This window comes from Panthera leo, chromosome C1, assembly GCF_018350215.1.
Source record: "Panthera leo isolate Ple1 chromosome C1, P.leo_Ple1_pat1.1, whole genome shotgun sequence".
NCBI lineage: Eukaryota > Metazoa > Chordata > Mammalia > Carnivora > Felidae > Panthera > Panthera leo.
The window spans coordinates 172234033-172256605 of record NC_056686.1 but is presented as its reverse complement, the minus strand read 5'-3'; the positions used below and the strand labels follow the sequence as shown (position 1 = coordinate 172256605).

At 35.0% G+C, this 22573-nt stretch overlaps 1 protein-coding gene across 4 annotated transcripts in view; it reads right to left on the bottom strand.

The window, feature by feature from the left end:
• FSIP2 (fibrous sheath interacting protein 2) overlaps positions 1–22573 on the bottom strand; it is a 99448-nt gene that overhangs the window by 49155 nt on the left and 27720 nt on the right. For all 4 annotated transcript variants that reach the window (XM_042949375.1, XM_042949378.1, XM_042949376.1 and 1 more), the window contains 4 exons: positions 21983–22046; positions 15935–15992; positions 12012–12048; positions 805–9757 (listed from right to left, as the gene is read on the bottom strand). In XM_042949375.1, coding sequence (XP_042805309.1) covers positions 805–9757; positions 12012–12048; positions 15935–15992; positions 21983–22046 — 9112 coding nt within the window. The remainder of the gene's footprint in view (positions 1–804; positions 9758–12011; positions 12049–15934; positions 15993–21982; positions 22047–22573) is intronic.

The following is a 22573-nucleotide window of genomic DNA, read 5'->3' as shown; positions in this document are numbered from 1 at the left end:
AGAATTTCAGTTTTAAGGATGAGAAATGATCTCCCTATGCAGGTGGGTAGGACTGGTAGTATGTGTTCTCCTATTAAAATGATTGGCAAGTGATGTATATGAACTGATATTATAGCAACTAATTATTGCAATTATTGATCCAGTTCAGGGACATTTTAGTATTATTATATTAAATTTTATGAAATTTCCAATAATCAATAGGTTTTGAGATGCAAAAATGGCTATTACATATGATTTAACCTCTTAGAAAAGAAGTGAAAATAACTTTGTGAACATATGTTTAGACTTTAAGGATTGTAAGAATAGTGGAATACAAACAAAACAAGATTGGTAATACCTCTGTCCTTATAAGTAATGACTAATAATGGCAAAGAATTCAACTGTACACCTTGGAAAGAGAAATTGCTAACCTTCAATCAATTAACTGTGTATTTGGTATGGGTATAAAGAAGTCATGCAAAAAAAAAAAAACAAAAAACAACGTTAAAAACGCTTTGGAACTTGTATCTCATAATCAACCCAAATCCCCTCCTTTAAAATAATCCCATTTTTTTCTCATCTGCATATATGGAAAACAGCAATAGACTTACTTGTTCAGATTCAAGCCAGGTGTATGTTAAACTTTTTTTTTTTTTTTTTTTTTTTTTTTGGTATCCTGATATATTAAGAAGTAATTAAATACTCCACCTCCAAGGCTATTTTTAGAAAAACAATGAATGCAGCTTCTTGGATAGAAGAGCTTTTATACATATCTATTTTTTTCTGAATTATACCAACTTTTAAAGTAGGTTGTTTCTTGCTTACCTCTAGTTTCAAAGTTCTTGAAATATGTGACCACAGATGTGGTGATATGTCTTGCTACCAAATGAATTTCATTTGGACCCAGCTCGTGATCAGCAAAAGTGATGACTTTAACTTCCTTCAGGGTCTTTATCTTTGTGTATCTCTTACTTTCCCATTTTTGCAATAAAGAAAAATCTCCTCTACTGGCTTTAGGTTTTTTATTTTCTTCTTCAGGTATACAGCTGTTTTTTTTATCACACATTCTAAGCAGACTTTTTTCCTCATTCTTTTGTCCGGATATTATAGACACAGAGTTTTGCTTTGATATGAAAAATGGTTTCATTGTTTCCATGTTTTCATTAATGCATGGTTGACTTGGAAAACCATAGCTTGATAGCACAGTACTGACAATATTTTCTGCAGCTAAACATATTTTGAGTGGAGATACAGTTGTGTGAATTTGGTTTGGCTCAACTGGTTTTAGAGTTTCATAATGAAATACTCTCGGATTTTCACCTTTTCCTATTTCTATGAATGACATGACTTGTTTTAATGCTGCTTCTGTGGATTCATTTGCTTTATTAAACAGTTTTTGTAAGACACTTCCTTCAGGGAGAGAGCTGATTCCTTTCATGGTTTGGTCAAAAAGGCCAAAGTTCGATTCCCTCGGGCTGTAGTCTTGTACTGGGTTTCTAGAGCATGATGTTATATTTTCTGAATCAAGCATTTCCATTGGCTCTGAGCTTTTAATTGTACCTTCTACAGAGGGTCTGGCATATGAGGGTAAGTTCAATGAAGGCTTATGCCTTTTTTTCGTATTTTCCTCTGGATAACACACAAAACTAGGTACACTGATTTGTGAAGGATTATTTCCCAAAGTAACTTCCTTTAACTTTGACATGGGCATTTTCATATCGGTTGCCAATTCAACTTGATTAACAATATAGGTATTTTCTTTTCCTTGGAACAAACTTTCCTTTGGAAGGTTATTGATATGAGTGCACTGGTCCATTAGTGTGCCAATGATCTCACTTGCTATAACAGTCTCTTTCAATGTACTAACTAAAGATGGTTCCACTTGGCTTATTTCTTTATCTAGCTTGTTCTTAATTATACCAAGCATGTCACTGACAATATTAACAGCATATGTAAATAATTCTGAATGGAATGAGTGAACCTGTAGAAGGGTATTCTGTATGTTTTCCTTGGAAATAGTAGTATTTGAATTGGGTTCATCAGAAAACTTTTTCAATGGTTGTAATTTTGGCAGCATGTTTTTGCTTAATAGCCTCTGTTGGATAGGGAAAAAGTTTTCTATAGGCATTTTCACTATTTCTGAAAACTCATATTTAGAGATATATTTAAACTGCAAATCTACAAATGACTCTAAAATGTTTAAAACCCTTTCTATAATTTCTCTAACAATTTGGTTGCTAGATCCCAGAGAAATTTGGTTTATTGTCTTTGTGTTAGATATTGGTACACTGCCGAGGATGTCCTTGATTGGCAAATCATATTTACTTTTAGTACTAATATGTTCTTTTCTACTTGCTAGAGTTTCTTGCCTACCTGGAGAGGGCACCTGGGACAAAAAACAGAGCTGTAATTTTTCAAACAGCATTTCAATAATTTCCCTTCCAAACATATTAATTTGAGCTTTGGTGTCTTCAACTCTAGTAGAGGTTCCTTTAAAATGATTATAGAACCTGCTTTCGCAATCCTTAAGATGTGGCAAATTTAAAAGTGAAAGAGAATGTTCTAATTCTTTTGTTTTTATTGGGATTTCAGTCAGCACATTTTCAGCTATCGTCATTAGTGTATACTTTTCATTTTCCATATCGTTTGATTCTGCTTGCCATTTGTCAAACAATTTTTTAAATATACCTTCTTTAGGAAAAATCTGTTCTAGCTGTGAAGAAACATTTTCCAAGTAAAAACATGCTTGTTGTTTGGCAATATACTCTGCATCTGAATTCCCCTGTGTAAGTCTGAGATCATCCACATGTGAGCATTTGATTGGAGAAGCCACATTGCGGTTACTTGTAGCATATAATCCTTGCAAAACTGTGTTAACTATTTTATTTGCTGCCATGATTTGATCGAATGGTAAAGCTTTAGCATTTATCATTGCTCTAGTTTGCTTCATCTTTTCAAATTCTTTCACAATTGTTTCCAGGATATTACTTACTATATCTTTGGCATACATTTTTAGTTCTGAAGTGGGCAGTTTCATTTCCAGTAAGTTTTGGGCATCACCTGTTGATTGGGTGTGTGGCAGCCCAGTGGTAGCCTTGGACTGATTGCCTTTTGGAGTCTTCTCTCTAGGACCTAACTTGGTCTTGATCTTGACCTTAGAACCACTAGGTCCTAGGTGTGATTTTGTTTTAAATTTAGGCAAAGGAGTAACTTTTGATTTTGCTTTTAAACTTGTTTTAAAATCTGGTTTAGGGCTGCCCTTAGAGCCCACTTTAGAACTGTGTAGCTTTAGAGGTTGCAACTCATCAGAACAACTTTCAGGGGACAAGGTCTCTTCTAGATGAGTTGAGGCAAAATTTATGATCTTACTAAGAACCATTTGGACTAAATCTTTCCCCACTTGCAATGGTGAATATTGAAAAAAATTGTTTTCTAATAGAGAGACATTTTGACTGCCTGCATAAGGATAAACCTGCGGTATCACACATCTGGTGGGATTACACCCTTTTCCTACTTGTTTAGTTTCTTTGATGCATGCTGCTTTCTTAGACAAGGTATCATTGTTGTCAGATGCTTCTTTTTTGTTACTTTCATTTAATGATGTAACTATAGAGTACATTTTCCCCAAAACACTTTCGACTATGTTATTTGTTACGCTGTTAATCTGTGATTGAAAGTTTTTTTGTGTTATGTCTGACGTTTTAATTTTAGAATTAGATACAAAGTGGGGGATTTCATTAAATGGCTGCAAATGGCCTATGATTTCCATTATTCTTTGATGAACTGTAGTTAACACTTCTTCCACTGCACTGAGCAGTGCAGCCTTTTCTTTTTGTTTTGATTTTCCATTTCTCATAAATATTTCTTCCAAAAAAATATTCTGGCTTTCTTTTTCCAATGCCATTTGTTTTTGTTCTAAAGGATATTTTGAAAACTGAGATAGTTTATTTTTCTCTTGCTCTCTTTGTCCTAGCAATATTTCATTTGATACAGTTAGTTGTGAAAATAATTGAGGATTGTCTTTTGAGTAAACACTAATTTCCTTTGCAGATCTTTTATCATATAAACTCTCTAAGATACTGTTCACGATTCCACTCACAATGATGTTTTCTTGGAATAAAATGTTGTTTGGATATGGATACATCTTTTGGATTTCTAAGTCTAAGTCATTTTTAATAAGTGTCAAAGTGGCACTGGCAATGATATCAGCATATTCCTTAAGAGTAGCTTGTGATAGATGAATTGGGGACTCAAGATTTTCTCTGTACCTTGCAAAAGTGGAATCTGTGAGTTCTTGGCTGAGGATAGTTTTAGTGGATATTTTCAGGACATTTGATTCCACTTGGCTTGATTCATGAAAGATGCTATCATCTTGTTTATAATTTTCCAGTTCCAGGCTATCAAATGACTCTTCTTTAGGCTGGAAAGCCAGAATAATTAGTGAATCTATTCTTTCTGTGGCAAAAGCTTCTAACCTATTGAAAATAATTTTAGTAATGAAGTTGGCATTTTCCTCACATGGGTCAGGAGCAGATTTATTGGCGTCTTCTTTCTCTATTGTTATCTGACAATCATCAGCATAAGCTGATTCCAGATTTCTTGAGGATGGCCAATGCTCTGTTTGTCTTTCACTTTTTGACCCCATAAGAGGAGGCTGTTGACACTCTGCTTTTGAAGATATGTCACAAACAGTCAGGGGCAATTTTGCAGAAGTAAGATTCTTTGCATTTATGCTAAGCATGACAATAGAACTGAGATTATGAAGAACAATATCCACTATATCATTAGATATCAAAATGACATCTGATTTAGGCACTGAAAGTTTTGGGATAATCTTATTTGCATCCTCAGTGAATATCTCAGAGTTTGCTCCAGAATGTTTTCTAGCTATGCTACATTTCCGAGTGGATGTGGCACAAGGTAGATTATTCTGATACAGTGTTTTTTCACAAATATCACATAAGATACCTTCAATGGTATCTTGTATTTGAAACTGAAGTACTCTTCTATATTCAGTCTTATTAAACAGCTTTTCAATAATACCTTCTTGTTGATCTGAATTAATCTCTTCCTCAGAATTGTTTTCGTCACATTTTCCTTTAGATGACACAATATCTAACACCGTGTTAACAATTTGACTTGCAATATTTTCAGAAACCACAATGTTATGTGTTAAGAAAGGACTTCTTCTCCTTTCTTTATCTAACCCATGTTTGATTCCTTGTAAAATTTTTTTAGCCACTTCTGTTGCATATGTATTTAATTTATTTAAGGAGAGTTGGCACACTGAGTTGGTCTTTTCTGAGGTAATACTATCCACTGAGCAAGGGGAAAATTGGTCTTCAGAATACAATTCTTTGACTGATAATGCTTTGCTTAATGCATTTTTATCCAAAGCCACTGGCACTGTGAAGTTGATTTTGGGACAAAAGAGAGATTTTACTTTGGAAGTAGCAAAAGTTTCTAAATTTGTTAATATCGCCTGTACAATATCTTCAACTACATTTACTTTAGCCTGTTTGTCAACACTGAATCTGGACTTAGGAGTACAAGGGTTCTTGTCTAGTACAGTAACAGAAGACTTCCCTCCATTGGTGTGTTCATGTAAAGAAACATTTGCTCTAAAGGTGATGGTTTTATACCTATTTTCACTTGTGTTTCTTTCTGGCATAGCAGCTGCATAAAGCTTATGAAATACAGTTCTAACAACATCATCTGCCACTATGATTACATCTGCTTCAGACACTAAAGGACCCATCATTTTATCTATTTTATCTATAAATTGAACAGATGTTTGAGGAATTGGCTCATCAGTGTTGTGAGGGATGCCACTTAAATGAGAGTGGGATAGAGAAAGCACGTTCAACTGATTGACCAACGCACTGTGGAAAATTTCATTCAAAATGTTTCTTATAATGGGAACGACTGGAGATTTCTGTGGTTCTTTGAGTTTCACTTCAATTTTGCTTAAGGCTCTCTCTAGAACCCACTGTTTAAGAGAATCTGATTTAGTTTCTTCTCTTAATAATGTTCTCTCCACAGTGAATTCTTTCTCTGTATGTGAGGCATCTTCAGGAAATGAATCTGATTCAGCACCTCCAGGAAGAAAATTTCCATAGGTTGGCCTGTATTGATAAGTTTTAGTGACTCCCTCTTCAGATTCAGTTTCATTAAACATATCTGAGGACACTGCATCTAAAATTAAATTGACTATATTCTTAAGCACTTGTTTTTCAGGTGGTAGGGTATTTACACTTGTCCTTAAATCTAATGAGTTCATATTTAATTCTGTTTGAATAGCTTTCAAAATAGTACTTGATATCTTTTTTGCATTCATGTATAAAGCAGACTGCAATAGTTCTTCATGTGTGTCTGTGAAAATACTGGGACTTTCACATTCCAAGTCGATCTTATTGCTTTTTTCATTTCCATCATTAACACAACCCAGAGTTTCTAAATTTCCATTAGCAAACCTTTCCAGTTTAGCAAAAACCATATTAAGAATATCTGAAGCTACATTTTTCAGTTCATTTGGATGCATTTCTTTTGTTTTTCCTGTTTTGGAAGTCACCGAAGCCATGGTTTTTGTTGTGCTTTTTGTCACCTCTTTATTACCCTCCTGAATCATCCTGGAAACTATGCTGGAGATCATGTCAGTGCATTTGGCCATTTCCTTAATAACTGAAGCAAATGATAGGCTGTCGATATCAAGAGATTGAGACTCTGAGACAGCTTTAAATCCAGAACTTACAAAACTGGTATCCGTATCAAAACTGCATAATTTTGCAAGGATGTATTCCAAAATTGTTTTGGAAATGATCTGAATATTAGACTTCAATGCAGGAGCCATTTGAGGATTTTCATTCTCTTCTCTGCCTTGTTTACTACCACAAGGTGGCTGATGGTGAGGATGGGCTCCTATGAGCTTACATAACATTTCATATAGTATTTCTCCAATACTGTCTAACACTCGCAATCTGGCATTGCCTTCGAGATCTTTTGCATTTACAACACTATGGAGAGCACAGGGAGTAGCCAAACATTCGTGAAAAGATTTTTTATCCTGCCCACTTGGCAAAATGTCTTGTTCATCAACATCGTCAGATCCATAGGAAGTTGCAGGCTTTGGCTGGTCTGAAGGGAGTGAAATATTGCTTTGATCTGAATGTCCACTAGATAACATTTCACAAATACAAGTTAATAACGGAGATTCCATAATGTCATCATTGAGATTTGAGACAAGAGATTCTAATTTATCAGTGTCAGCAAAAAATCCTTTACCTGTAAGCAATTTGGCAGGGTCTATTTCCCTATGATTTAGGGTTCTGTTACTGAGTTCTAGTTCATTCTGGATAGCACGCAAAACAATGTTTACCACTTTAGTTGTGTAAGTACTAAGTTGAGATTGTAATGAAGATTGCCTCACAACTGAAGGTTTGAAGACCATCTGCAATTTCTGACAAATGAATAACTTCAGCTTTTTAACAATTGTATTAATGATCTTATCGGCAATGTCATCTATGGGTTGAGGTTCACTTTTTTCAGATTTTAACAGAGAAGACCTCACAGTATCTACACTGAATGAAGATAAATATTTCACTTTCTTTTCACTGTCAAGCCATATTTTTAATGGCTTTTCATTTGGTGCTTCTTTGACCATGTGAGGAGTATCAGAACTATCTAGAGAAGATTGAACTGATGATGAAATGGAACCTTCGGTGGTATTTGGAATGCAGCTTAAGGCCTTATGGAGTATATTTAACACAGCGTCTGTTATTTCTTGAGCCACTGCACCAATTTCTGACATGGAGAACATCTTGTCCATCCATTCTTGATGTGACAGTCCTTGAGATTTTTTTGAAACAAGAACAGAAGAAGCTGCTTTGCCACTTTTACTGTCTAAGTGATCAGAAGATAGGTCCTTGAGCATTTCCGTTAAAATACTTTTAACTATGTTTTCCGAAGCCTTTTGTATGTGATGCTTTTCATCTTGGCTGAAAATCAAACTGTCTCTATTCAGACAGGGTTTTTCCTTTACAATTTCTTTATTATTAAAAGATGGTAGCCCAGTCTTTAATCCCTCATCGCAAAATGCAACTTTGTTTCTTCGAGAAGTAGCTCCTTTAAGTGGTTTGCTATTCCTCTTGTATTCAAAGCAAGTGTTTCCTTTTTTAAACCAATTCTCAGGAATTTGTTCCCGAGATTTTGGCTTTTCATCTTTAAAAGATGAATCAAGCACATTTTTCACAATTCTGTCTATTTCTTCATTATCATCTTCAGAATAAAGGACCATGCCAGGAACATTAACAGGTGGAAATGGTCTTCTAGACATAGGACCATTTGATAATCTAGTGCCAGTAAGTCTGTACTTTCCTTCAGCGTCAGAAGGACTTCTTAGTCTAGAGTGTCTACATTGTTTAACATCTCCTTTTCCTGGCTCCTGATGTAGCTGAGTGAAAATATCATCAAGAAGCTGAAGGAATATTACTGTTTCTTCAGATGCAATAAGTCTCTCGTCATTAAGTTCAGATTGTATGTATCCTAGTATAGTGCTGATTGCTTCCTCTATATAGCCGACCAAAGAGGACTGGGAAAAAATATTTGACATTAAACTTTTTATTTCATCTTTAACAATTAAATTAGCAGCATCAGGTTCAGGACTACATTTCTTTTTGTCGGCTCTTTTGAGGGACATGTATGTTGGGTCTGTCACAGGTTGCTGATCGGAAAGTTCAACTGCATCTTCAAGATGAGGCAGTTCATTTCGCTTACAAGATGCAAGAGTCATCAGCTTTTCTAAAATGGCATGTACCATATCCTCTGCAATGTCACACATGGGTTCCACATTAGAAGGCAGTGAAGCTTTTAAAGGTTTTCCATTTGATGGACTGAGGTATTCTCTATTGGGTATTAAGCCCGGCTTAATGTCAACTGACAGATCTTCTTGTGAAAATATCTCAACACATTTTTTCTCAACTGCAGACTGTAGCTTCTCAAGCATATTCTCCACTATCTCTGAGGCTGTTGAGCAGATATCAACATTGTAAAGCAGGTCTCCCTTTTCAGGTTCACTTTGGTCCACAAAAACTTCAGCCGTAACAGAAGAAATAGAGGGAATGGCCTGTGTTAAATCAGACATTATTTCTTGAAAAATGCTTTCCAAAATCAATTCAGTTTCCCCTTTTAAGTGGCATTTAAAGTTAACAAAAACATTCTTCAAATTCTTCATTTCATCCATGGCTTTTGCTTTTTGATCAGGAACAAGTAGACTCTCTAAGCCATCTGTTTCAGTAGTAGCATCCTTAGATTTTTTTGTGCCTGTTTCAAATGATGTTAAAAGGTGGCTATCCGATTTACAAGTTCTGAGCTTAGGATTTGCATATACCATACTGGTTTTATCATATTTGAGTTCTGATGTTATAGCTGGCCCTTTCACGTGGCATGTTTCTCCCACAGATGTTCTTTTGATGTGAGCAGAAGGTGGTTTTAAAGGTGTGGTTGGTTGCCTTATTGAGACGTCAACCTCAAAGGCACAGGGCTCTTGCTGAAATGTTTTAGTAGTAGCAGATGCGTAGCTTCTGTATGTAAGCTCTCCACTGCATGTGCTACAGAAACTTGAACTCTCTGAAGAGAGGATGGAGTCCGAAGACCCTGGGTATGCTTTATTCCGGAACCTTTCTTCGTATTTCGTGATGGCTGGGTATAATATACTGGTCACTGTAGCTACAACCCAGGTCATTACATTCTGAATTATACTATTCAGTTCTTCAGAAGTTACCTGGAAATGAGGCAAGAAGAATGAAGAGAAAATCATTTAATAACTTATTCTATTCTGGGACAGAGGGTAACATTTAATTTTTTATATAGAACAGTGCATAGCTGGATACTATCATAAAGAGAACATAATGAATTTATTTAGAATCTCAGATTAATTTCAAATCGACTTATTCTGTACTGTAGTAAAATATTTTTTGTAGGTTTTCATTTGATTCACATTCCCTCAGAAGTTTTTTATTGTTTTTTCCCAGCATTCATTGCTGAGATAAATGACTTTTTGATGAAATAGAAAAAAAATCTCACCAAACTGCTGTCTAGCTACATAACAATGCTTCTGCAAGCGTTGGCAAGAAGAAACAGTGTCTACAACCCAGAAATATTATTTAGTAATATACCAGATTATTTACAACAAAGTGTTTCTCAAAACAGATGTGGTCAAAACACTTGGGTGCTTTCAGAGGCATCTGTCTGTCTAGCTAAGATGTAAGGATGAAAATAAGCCATCTCTCCTTCCCATTCTCTGCTGCAGAGGTGAATCTGTGATTTATATATATATGGAAATGACTGCAGCTAACGTTAAGAATTATTTGATAGCAACAAAAGGAAATGCTTATGGAGACTGAATCACTTTGTATTGAACAAGAGTATCAATGCAAACTATTTTAGGTAGGAAGGCTGAGAAAAGATGATGCAATGAAAGAACAAATTAGATAGAAAAAAAAGGGCTCCACTAGACTGGAGTCTGAAAGAGTCAGGAGAGGAAAAGGGTAGAGAAATTGAATTCCTCATTTTGAGCCAGAAATATAAACCCAAGGACCAGATTTGGAGAACCATTTTCTTAGTAGTTAATGGTGGTGTCACAGATTACACTGGACCAAAAGCAGAAATAGAATGCATGTGTAGAATTCTATCAACCACGACTTATTTCCTGAAAATAAATTTGAGCTTGCAAAAATTCTTTTGCCTATAATAAATGAGTCATCTGCTTTTAAATTGTTATTACTCTTAAGACATAAAGGCTATAAACATAAGTAATTGACCTCAAAGTCTGGAAGGCTAGTATGATGTCTGTAAAGAGGCTGCTCATACCCAACATATTACCTTAAGTTCGCATGGAAGTATTCATATTTCAGGGCAACATCAAAGAAAATTTAACATCTATGCAACATACTCTCTCCTGATATATTGGGAGAGTATTTAGAGGCACCCTAGGGAGAACAATTCTATCTTATTCTAATTCATGAGTCTTCCAATATATTTTTTTCACTTATTGTACAATGGCTAGTGATTTGAAAACATATTTTGGATGAAGGAATATATTGTATAATACTTGTTTTATATAATGACATCCTAAATCAAACATTTTTAAAATAAAATATAAATTTTAACAGAAAAAGTAATTGTCATAATCCACTGCAATACATAATAAACTAAGACATTCTATATACACTACTTTTGTATTCAAACTTTATTACCAGGAATAACTTTTTAAAAATCTACATTATTATTCTTAGGCTAGGTGTGAGAAAGAGTTTCTAAATTTTATATATGAAAGAGAGATATTCCAAAAGTTTTCTAAGTAGTGAAGTATAGGAATTAAAACCTAGTTTTCATTTGCTTTCCATTTTAATGTTAAACTAAGAAATATTCCCTTGAATCAAAGCTTTTATATTTGCTACACACTCTATGACTTGAGCAAGTGTCCATGGGAAAAAGTATGTCAGAGTATGTGTTGTTCTCCAACCCCTTTCTATTTCCTGAGTGGTCTGACTAGTTCTAGACTAGGGCTTTGTAAATTGGACCATATTATCTGCCTATTCCAAGTCTCAACTCATAGGTGACCAGGTACCTTTTTATGTGACATTCTATGGTGACCCGGCCACTTCTTACTAAAATGTCTAGAGCTAGACCCAGGCATCCCAGCTTACCAGCCAAGTCTGCAAAGCCATGTCACCTAATGGTTTCCCATGATAAAATAGGTTTGTGGTATTTGTTGCTGTCATGATGGCTACGTCCTTTAATGTCATTCCACACACTTCTATACCCATGAAACTTCTCTCTGAAGGGCCAACATTATCTTTTGATAAGAACTTTAGATCACTGAAACATTTAAGAATTAACTGAAAGTAAACTTTAAAGAAAGGCAGAGGAAGACATTAATATCAATAGGTGATTCCTCATTATTTTATTCACAGTGTTTTTTCTATTATGACACATTAGAAAGTATGATTAATATGCTGTTCAATGATACATACTTTTTCTTGCCAGCAATTTTGTAAGAAGCTCTGTTCTCTGTAAAGTCAAGAAAGGTTGAGCATTTAGTTATTGTCTAGGGTCAAGAATTGATATAACTTTTTCCAAAATTTCTAATCATTAATCACCTGCTTCTTATCTTTATATCTGAGAGTTTTTCTATAGAAATTCAAAAGGAAGAATAAGCTTTATTTTTTGTCACCCCCTCCCCCTCTCTCCAATTTATCCTGCTCCTTTGATACTGGCCCACATACTTTATTGCTTGAAGGTATAGAATTGTAGCTGATGCATAAAAAATACATCTATCTAAAAATTCTACTTCTGACCCTCCTTTGCCATGCCTGCTTTGTGGCTCTCTGGAGGAAGACACAGCATTGGAGAGAGAAGGGGACTTGTCCTTTCTGTTCACTAAAAGGTACCATAAGGTGGCAAGGTATTTGAGAAGACCTTTCTGACAATTCTATGCTCTCATCAAACAGCAGGAAGGGAATATGTGAATGATTATTCAATAACTACGTGTTAAAATAATTAGTTTCTAGCCATGGAATACCAACTTAGATGTAGACCTTTTCTATATATGAAAATATTCTATCATGTTTTCTAATTAGAATTATTTATCATCACACACTAATGAAATAGAAAACACAGTTTCTGAATTATAACAAGTAAAATAACAATAATTAAAATTAGAGAAAAAAAAACAAGTCATTAATAAAACAAGCTCTAAGACCATATGATACTTTCATAAATTTCAACATGGGCTCTTTGCTTATATTCAGGTATATGATACTCTCATATATTTCAACATAGGCCCTCTTCCTACTTTCTTAAAAGAAAATTGACATCCCCTTTCCAGTTTTGAGGGCCTGTACTATCCATTATAAAATTCAATTTTTCCTGAAGTCTGAAATTCAATGAGAGACAGCAAGACTGGGAATTACATCCTAAATCTTGGCAGAAAAAACAAAAACCAAATTCAAACCAACCCTCCCATCCTCACCCCCCAAAAAAACACCAAAAAAAACACCCCAAAAAACACCTTCATTGGTTTCAGCTCAGAAATTGGGCTTGGTAAAAACCATACTTAGACTAAAACCTTTTTTGCAGTATGGAACGTGGAGAATGAAAGCTGATGTCAGTGACATGTCTTTTGGCCTTCTTTATTTCTTCAGGATCTGATTTCTCAGGTCAACCTAAGCATAGTTTTCTTCTTTTAGATATTTTGCAACTTAGCTCTCCCAGATTCATTTTTCTGTTCCCTTCACATTATACTGTAGAGACCAAATAGAACTCAAGGAGTCCAACCTATTAACTAATAACTGTCTCCAACAGGCTTTCTGTCCCAAAGGCATGTATATGGATCCAAACAAAGAGCAAAGACCTAAGAATAAAATTAGCCAAATAACAGAAAGTTTTATGAAGAACACTTCAAATAATTTTAATAACCAGATAAAGGATGACATTGGTGAAAAAGGCAGAGTAAGAAGCTCTAAAAACCTACTCCTCTATAAAAGTAATGAAAAACTGGCAAAAAATTACAATTTCATAGTAATTAATTGTCCTTTTTTTCAGTTTTCTGAACTCTGAAAATTAACCAAAGGCTTTCAGCATTCCAGAGAATGTTTATTCAAGAAAAATGGTTGATCTAGATAAAAACAGTGAGCTCTGTGCTATTTTAACTTGCCCTATTCTATCCCCTTTCTCCAGCTCCATGATATCCTTGAAAAGCAACACCTGCCAAACACAGGGGCATGGTTTTCTTCATTGTGGTATCTGCCTCACATTTAGCATTATGTTTTGAACATAGAAGCTTCTCAATAAATGTTTGATAAATAAATTCCCATTTAAAGTCTTTTGGATCTAGGCCTACTGTCTAATACAAAATTAGTGCATGCCACTAATGGACTTTGAGAACTGGTTCCTGGTTTCTTGCCTTCAATTTTTCTTATGTAATTCTGTCAGAGTTATCTATCATGCATACTAATGTGACCATTACTTCCCCCTCCAAACCATCAGAGTGCCACCCATTAAATAAACTACAAATTCCTGACCACAGTCCACACAACTGCAGACTTATTGCCTTCTTCACTCTGTTACCCCTTACATCTTCCATTCCAATAATGCAAAACTTACTCATTATCAAAGTGCAGTACACAATTATTGCAACTCTGTTTATTGCCCCCCCCCCCCCCCGCTATCGTGGGGTAAACACTTTTGCTTTGTCTTCGTTCTCTTGGTCCTGAATTTCCATGTCTATTTTATAAAAATTTTCTGTGCCTTTTGTATTGACATTAGAAAAAACTAGAACTAAACAATAGAAGAAAGGGAGGGGAGAGGAGGTGGACAGTAGATCAGATATAATGATTCCATAGTAAAGTCTTACAAAATCTGGAGTTAAATCAGAACAAGAGGAATGTATGGAACACCTGGGTGGCTCAGTCAATTAGGCATCTGACTTCGGCTCAGGTCATGATCCCATGGTTCATGGGGTCAAGCACTGCATCAGGCTCTGTGCTCACAGCTCAGAGCCTGAAGCCTGCTTCGGATTCTGTGTCTCCCTCTCTTTCTGCTCCACCCCACCTCTCAAACATAAATAAACATTTAAAAAAATTAAAAAAAAAAAAAAAAGAACAAGAGGAATGTGATATGTGTATGATGGATGGGCATAGTCAGACCAGAAAGTATCTTTAGTTGTGTTTTATTTGTATTCTGACCTGAGGTTAGGCTGGGTAATGCAGCCGTAAGTATTCCTGTCAATTTGGGAGGAACTGGTAAAGAAGCTCCAGGCCATGCACTGAGTTAGTCATCTTAGCCAAGCTAAGATTTTTAATGAAAGAGTAGCCGAAATATTTCCTATGAAAGATTCAAATGATTCTGTAGTTCTGCAATCTTGGGTGGGGAAAATAAGAAGGCAGAAATTAAGATTTATGAACGTCCTGCAAACTTTTTAATGAAGAGGTATTTATATTTTCAATAAATAAAAATTTATTTATTCAATAAAATAAAAATGGTCATTATATAAACATGATCATCATTCCTCCACTCCATACTATTGCTTTAAACTGAACGAGTCAGTTTTCTTCCTCCTGCATCTATTACAGTGCTACATATCCTATGAAGTCTCAGTAAGTCAGTCAGACTGACATCAGTCCTAAAATCAAGATCTTTCCTCCAAGGAAGCCTGATCTGAATATTTTGACACCCTCTATTGCCATACATCACTTAACTTTACCCAACCATTTTCATAGTGATTTGGTTTCTAAAGTATATGCTAGACATTTTTGGCATACTACTTTTTTAAAAAGGTGATGATACAGGCCTAAAATAATAGTTTTTCTTCTAAAGTTGAGAAGATCATACATAACCACTAACAGAATAGGTGACCACCGAAGTTTGAGGAATGGAAATCCCCCAGGCCCCCAAAATTTCTTCTCCAGAGACTTGCAATTCCAATGTTAGTGGTTATTATTTGGGATTATACTGCAAATACCCTTTAGGAGAAGAATAACTGATGAAGCTAATACTTGGGAATAAACTAATTTACCATCCTTAGGAAGCCAACAATCTCAAAAAGCCAAGAAATGGTAAATGCTTCAAAGGGAATAAAAGCAAAGAAACAGGTTTAGATCCTGGAAATCTCCTGTAGTGGGGGTGTTAATGTAGGATATACTTGAAAGGTGCACGAAGGCTCTGAATATAGTGGAAGTGTAGAGCCACACTGGGGATAAGGAAACAGAAAAGGAAGAGGAAGAACATTGGCTTTGTCTGCTTTACAGTTTATGCTTAGTGCTGAGAGTTTGCAAAAGACAGAAGTTTTCAGTAGAACTACTAGAAGGTTACATGTAATCATTTGCTTTTGAATAGCACTCATGTGATTATTAAAGTATTAATTTATAATTATACACTAATTTTCTTAGATACTTACGTATTTGTGAAAATACGACAAGGGAAAGTACCCTTGGATCTGGCATGAACCTGAGGTCCTAATTATTAGAAAAAGAAAATTGTAATTAGTTTGTATTCTTCCCCAGAAACTTGTAAAGTGGAAATTAATATCCTCTAGTAGATCTTTATTCTCTCCGACTGTTTTGTTTAAAAGCCTCCAGACACTCTCCACAATAAAGTCCAAATTCCTTAGTAAGACATAAAATATACCATACCATCTGATGTTCTTACTTACCTCTGTAGTGTCTACTCTGGTTAGCCTCTATATATTCATGTATGTTCTATAGTCCAGAGACACAGAATAACATAGTTTACTGAGTAACATGTTTTCCATGCCTCTGGGCCTTTGTTTTTGCCATTTCCTTTGTCTCAAGCACCCTACGCCTTCTTTTAACTTCTCGTCTTTTAGGCTTCATTCAGTTTGTGTTAATTCCACTAGAAACCCTTGCCTAAGTAAATAAATAAATATCTTTCCTCAGTGCTCCTAAAGCATTCTACACATGTTTCTATTATAAAACTCATTATGTTATATCATAATTAAATGTTTACTCTTCTGTCTTCCTGACTATGACATAAATTTACCACTATATCCTCAGCACTTAACACACAGTATACAGTAACATTTATTTGTTGAATGCATTATTTGATTAATATGCTCCTCACCATTTATTCATTGCTTTATCTGCCACTAATCTCCTCCTGCTTGAATATTAGCTAACTTGCTTTGTACATAATCCAGCATGATTCTATTACTGGGTTTTAGTAAATACTTTATATATAAGTGATATAGGAAGTCTGTGCAGTACATCTCTACAGGCATACTGGATTGGTATATGTCAACTATGCAAAAAAACAAGTGAATAAAAGATGTAGACAAAAAGGATGCCCTGATTTCAGAAACTATTATCAGTAATTAGAACCAGTTCAAAGTCAAGTTTAAATGGTAACTCTTGTTTCTTCTAATAAATGAGTAATCAATAGGTACTAATCATGTGCATGAAAAAGTCTTATTTAAATCTCATGAACCTTTTTGGGGTTTGTTTTTGTGGGTATGTTTTTGTGTATGCTAGGTTTGGAGAAGTAACTGGAATTAAGAGTGAGTACCTGGGAAATTAAGTGTGAAGACAGTACTATTTTAAAAACAAAATAGAAAACAAACAAACAAAAAAAAAACCTTTTCTGTGGTTTCCATTAATATGTGGGAGTTAGAAATTTAAAAAAATGCCTAAAATTCTATATAAAACATTGAAACAAACCTCTTAAAAACAATCAAGCAAAAAATTTGGGGTAGCACAAATCTAGAAGGGTAAGCAAGTGTTAAAGCTGATGCCTTCCTTATGAGACTCGGCAATACCTGCAAACAAGGTGGAGAATCAAAACTAAGAGCCTCTAAAAATGTACTGGATCCCAAAGAGCTATACCCTTGGTAGAAGAGATGTCTTTAAACGTAAACTCATGCCACAGAGGTAGCAGCACAAATAAATTATGTCTTGGCTTCAGCCTTGGATAAAGGAAGAGGAAAAAATAAAAATCTCTCTTTTTTAAAAATTTTTTTAATGTTTATTTTATTTTTGAGAGAGGGAGAGAGAGAGAGAGAGAGCAAGCAGGGGAGGGGCAGAGAGAGGGAGACACAGAATCTGAAGCTGACTCCAGGCTCCCAGCTGTCAGCACAGAGCACGACCCGGGGCTCGACCCCATAAGCTGTGAGATTATGACCTGAGCCAAAGTCAGTCACTTAATCTACTGAGCCACTCGGGTGCCCCCAAAATATCTCTTAAGAGATAATCTGTGATGATTAATTCTTATGCAACTTTGAGGTTCAAATATACTGTATATTCCATAAAAATTAAAATAAACCTGTATTGGTATCTCTCCCAGATGCCTACCAGAAGCATATGGTAAAATTTTAACTGCTTTATTGAACCATAACTGGTGATCAAAGAAGTATACATATTTAATGTGTCTAATTTGATTCTATAGAGCAATATATACTATCTAAATATGGAATTCCCAATGATACATTTCTGCCAGATATGAGCTCACAGATAGGGACACCTGGGTGGTTCAGTCGGTTAAGCGTCTGACTCAATTTCGGCTCAGGTTGTGATTTCACAGTTTCATGAGTTTGAGCCCCATGTCCGGCTCTGTGTGGACAATGCTGAGCCTGCTTGAGATTCCTTCTTTCCCTCTGCCCCTTCCCTGCATGCACTCTCTCTGTCTTCCTCAAAAATAAATAATAAAATTTAAAAGTGAGCTCATGGAGCACCTGCGTGGCTCAGTTGGTTAACAGCTGATTCTTGATTTCAGCTCAGGTCATGATCTCACAGTTCCTGAGTTTGAGCCCTGCCTGGGATTCTCTCTCTCTCTCTCTGCCCCTCCTCTGCTCATGCTTGCTATCTCTCAAAATAAATAAACATTTAAAACATAATAATAAATTTAAAAAATGAGCTCATATATATAATAATGCCCTGTACACACACACACACACACATACACACACTACACACACAGACAAATATGAAGAAACACCATGACTGCAGAAAAATAGCATTAGGCATAGACATCAATGTTTTAAAACATTTGAATTACTAGATATAGAATATTTAAAAAGTGAATTTTATCTGTTAAAATATATAAAGATGGAATTGGAAAATACAGGAATGGGACAAGAACCTATCAAAAAAGTCAAGTCAAATTTGAAAAATATCTACTCAGATATATATATATATATATATATATATATATATATATATATATATATATATGTAATGTTTAACCAGAAAAATTTCAAAGTGCATGGAATTGATAAAATAGTAAATTAGATAAACTGAAGAAAGAATTGGTGATTTGGAGGACAAATTGGAAGAAATTGACCAGAATGCAGCACCAGAGAGATGGAAAATATGATAGTTGTTAAAGGATGTAGAAGAAAAAGAAGATATCTAACATATATATACCTGGAGTTTTAGAAGAAAATAATAAAGTGGAGAGAAGCAATATAGGAGAGAAAAATAGCTGAAACTTGTCCAGACCTGTTCACTATGGTGATACTAATGAAAAACAAAGGCAAGACCTTAAAAGCAGACTGAGGTGTGTATGGAGGCGAGGGGAAGAATCACTTACACAAGAATTATTAAGTACAGAAAAAGTAGAACATTTAAGTAAAACAGTATCTTCAAAGTGCTAAGAGGAAAATAACTGTTCTTAATAACTTGTATATCCAGCCATAATTATATCCCAGAACATGGGTAAAATAAGGAGAGTTTTATCAAATAAAATCTGAGGATTTATTCCCAAAATACATTCACTAATGACATTTCTGAAGAATGGATTTACTTTAGGAAGAATGAAGGTGATTCTGTAAAGGACAAAATGCAAAAAGGAATGGCGAACAACAACAACAAAATATTGGTAAACATGGAAAAATATAAACAAAACCTGGATGTATAAAAACAGAATCTTAATTTAGATGGTAATAAAAATCAAAACTAAATAATTGGTTAAATGTGAGATAGTGATTTAGAAGTAAATTATTCTAACTTTGGCTTTCACTTTAAGTATACTTGTTAAAATTCAAAGGTAATTGTCAAAAGGAATATACATAGCATACAATTCCTAAAACTGTAGAGGGAAAACTGGATTAAAAAGTAAGTTTAATAAATTAAAAGAGAATATCAGAGCAAATTTAATACTCTGAAAGAAAGCAAGAAAGGAGAAATTAAAAGAAAATATCAAAAAGCAGAACAAAGCAAAACACCAATATGGCGTTAAAAATCTTCCAAAGGTTGTAATTAACAAAATGTAAGTGGCTTACATTCAGTTAAAAGTCAAATTCTAAGACTCAATAAAAATGAAACAAGATGCAGGGATAGAGTGTTTACAAAAGCCACATCTATCCATAAAATATACTAAGACTGAAAGCTAATGTTGCTATATTAGTATCAGACCTACTAAATTTGAGACAAAAAGCATCACTTCTGGTAAAAACCATACACAATAATAAAAACTCAATTCTACACCTGAAACTAATATTACACTGTATGTTAACTAACTGGAATTTAAATAAAAGCTTAAAAAAAAAACCCTCAATTCATCAGGATAGTCCTTGATGTGCCTAATAACTAACCTAGATCAAGGGTTGGACACTTAACCTACTGAACCACACAGATGTCCAATTCCAATGATTTTTAGAACAGAGTAAATAAAAGTAAGTATATAGATTTTTTTGAACTACACAATTAAACATCTTGACTGAATGGAAATATTTAGAACATGGTACTACCAAATTGATATTTATTATTTTCAACCATATACAACTCTTAAAAACTAATCACGTGTGCTAAGCCAGTAAAGAAATCCTGCAGATATTTGAAAAAGCTGGTACAGGGGCGCCTGGGTGGCTTAGTCGGTTAAGCCTCCGACTTCAGCTCAGGTCATGATCTCACGGTCCGTGAGTTCAAGCCCCGCGTCGGGCTCTGTGCTGACAGCTCAGAGCCTGGAGCCTGTTTCAGCTTCTGTGTCTCCCTCTCTCTCTGCCCCTCCCCTGTTCATGCTCTGTCTCTCTCTCTCTCTCTCAAAAAAAATAAATAAACAAACAAACAAACAAAAAAAGCTGGTACAATAAGGCCATGATCTCAGTCTGCAAAGCAATTAAATTGGAAATAAATAACAAAAGGGAACCTAGAAATCCAATATACTTAAAATTTTAAGACGAATTCACAAATACAAAATAAGACAATTAGAATATAGATATGAATTAGAAAAAAATGAAAATATTGCATATAAAGTTTTGCAGTACATTTCAAAATCTTACATATCACAAATCAAGTGCCACACACTGTTCTAAGCACTTTTACAAATATTAATGTATTGAATTGCCATAGGAATTGTATGAATGATGTACAATTCCTGTTCTTGTAACAATACTCCAGCCAGTCCTAAGGGTTAACTTGCTTCAAGTTAACACACTCCTTGCTTCCTGACCCTCGATCTGTAGCAGAACTAATTTACTTTCTTTGAGATTTGCAGACCACTGGCCATGGGGGAAATGAAGGACCTGAACGTTCCCAGGCCACAGAGGCCAGAAGTCTGTTTGAAGCCACTTTAGCTTTTTGATTGGCCCAGCATCTTTTAGCAAAATATTTTTCTTTTGCAAGGTCACACAAATAACTTTATTGTCCTCCCTTTGCACATCAGTAGAACTTTCCCTCCTATGCAGAAAGAACAGAGTAATCTTGCACAACTCCTGGATACCAAGGAACTGGACCTTCTTGCACAGCCCTTATCCTGGGCACTAAGGAACTAGAACTTGAACAACCTCCAAGCTCTGAGATAACTGGTGCCATCGAGTGTGCAAGGTAATCCAGAAATGTCACAGACCACTGCATTTGCCTTAACTGATTAAACCCCTTTAAAAATCTTTTGGCCAAGCAAAAACCTTGGACAAGAGTACACCTCTCTCCAGGTTGCCAGCCTCCTGAATAAAGCTCAAATTCCTTTCCAATCAAAGCTCCTCTCTTGATTATTGATCTTTCCAGCGGTGGTCAGCGAACTTGTGTTAGGTAACTTGTGTTAGGTAACATTCTCATGTTATAGTTGGAAAAAACAAAGAACAGAGAAGTTAAGTAACTTGCCCAAACATAAATTTTAGGTGTTGGAGTGTGGATTCAACTTAAATATTTGGGTCAGATTATATGTTCCTACCCATTATGCTACACTGCCTTTCAATAATCTAATCCATATGGATAGGACATATAGCAACTTTCTGCCAAGAAGTTTGAAAATTTAGATGGATAAAAGAGACAGAAAATATGAATAGTTTCAGATTTAATTGAATCTGTAGTTTAAAAATCGTTTTTCTTACTAAGGGAGCCAGGGCGAGGTTAAATATTTTTCCAGTAATTTGTACCAAACATTCCAGGAATATGTAGCACCATACCAGGCATGAAGCAGGACTTCAATAAATGTTAGTTAAAAGAATGAATTAATAGATCTCATAACTTACTCAGTAGCTGTTACTGATGTTTACCTGATTCACAGAAGTAGCTTGATCTCTTGTTTGATCGTTCATTCCATTCAGCATTTATCTCCTTCTATATAATCCAAACAACAAAACAAACATCCTCAAAAGATTTCCCCCTCCATGATTTGAACATCAACTATTATTTATATATTTAAAATACAGAAATTTAAGATTCTGAGAATTTCCCTTAAATGTCAGTTTTTAAGAACTGCACACATTTTGTGATATTTACATAATTTAAAAGTTCATAGTTGTATCATGGGAGATACACAAGACTGCCCACACATTTGGTGATTTTCTAAGGCTCATGGGACTCAGAATATAGTTGTACTCATGTTTAAGATTTATTATAGTAAAAGAATACACTATAGGATAAAGAAAGGGGAAAAGGCGCAGGCCGAGTCTTGAAAACTCCATGCGCAGTTTTTCTTATGTTCTCTCCCTTCTCTGTGCATGCTCTTTTCTCCAGCAATTAAAAAAAAATTCAGTAACATGTACAATGTTTTTACCATGGGAAATCCATTAGAAACTCAGCACTCAAAGGTTTTTATTGAAGGCTGGTCATGAGGACACCCTGTGCCTTAGTGCATATCAAAA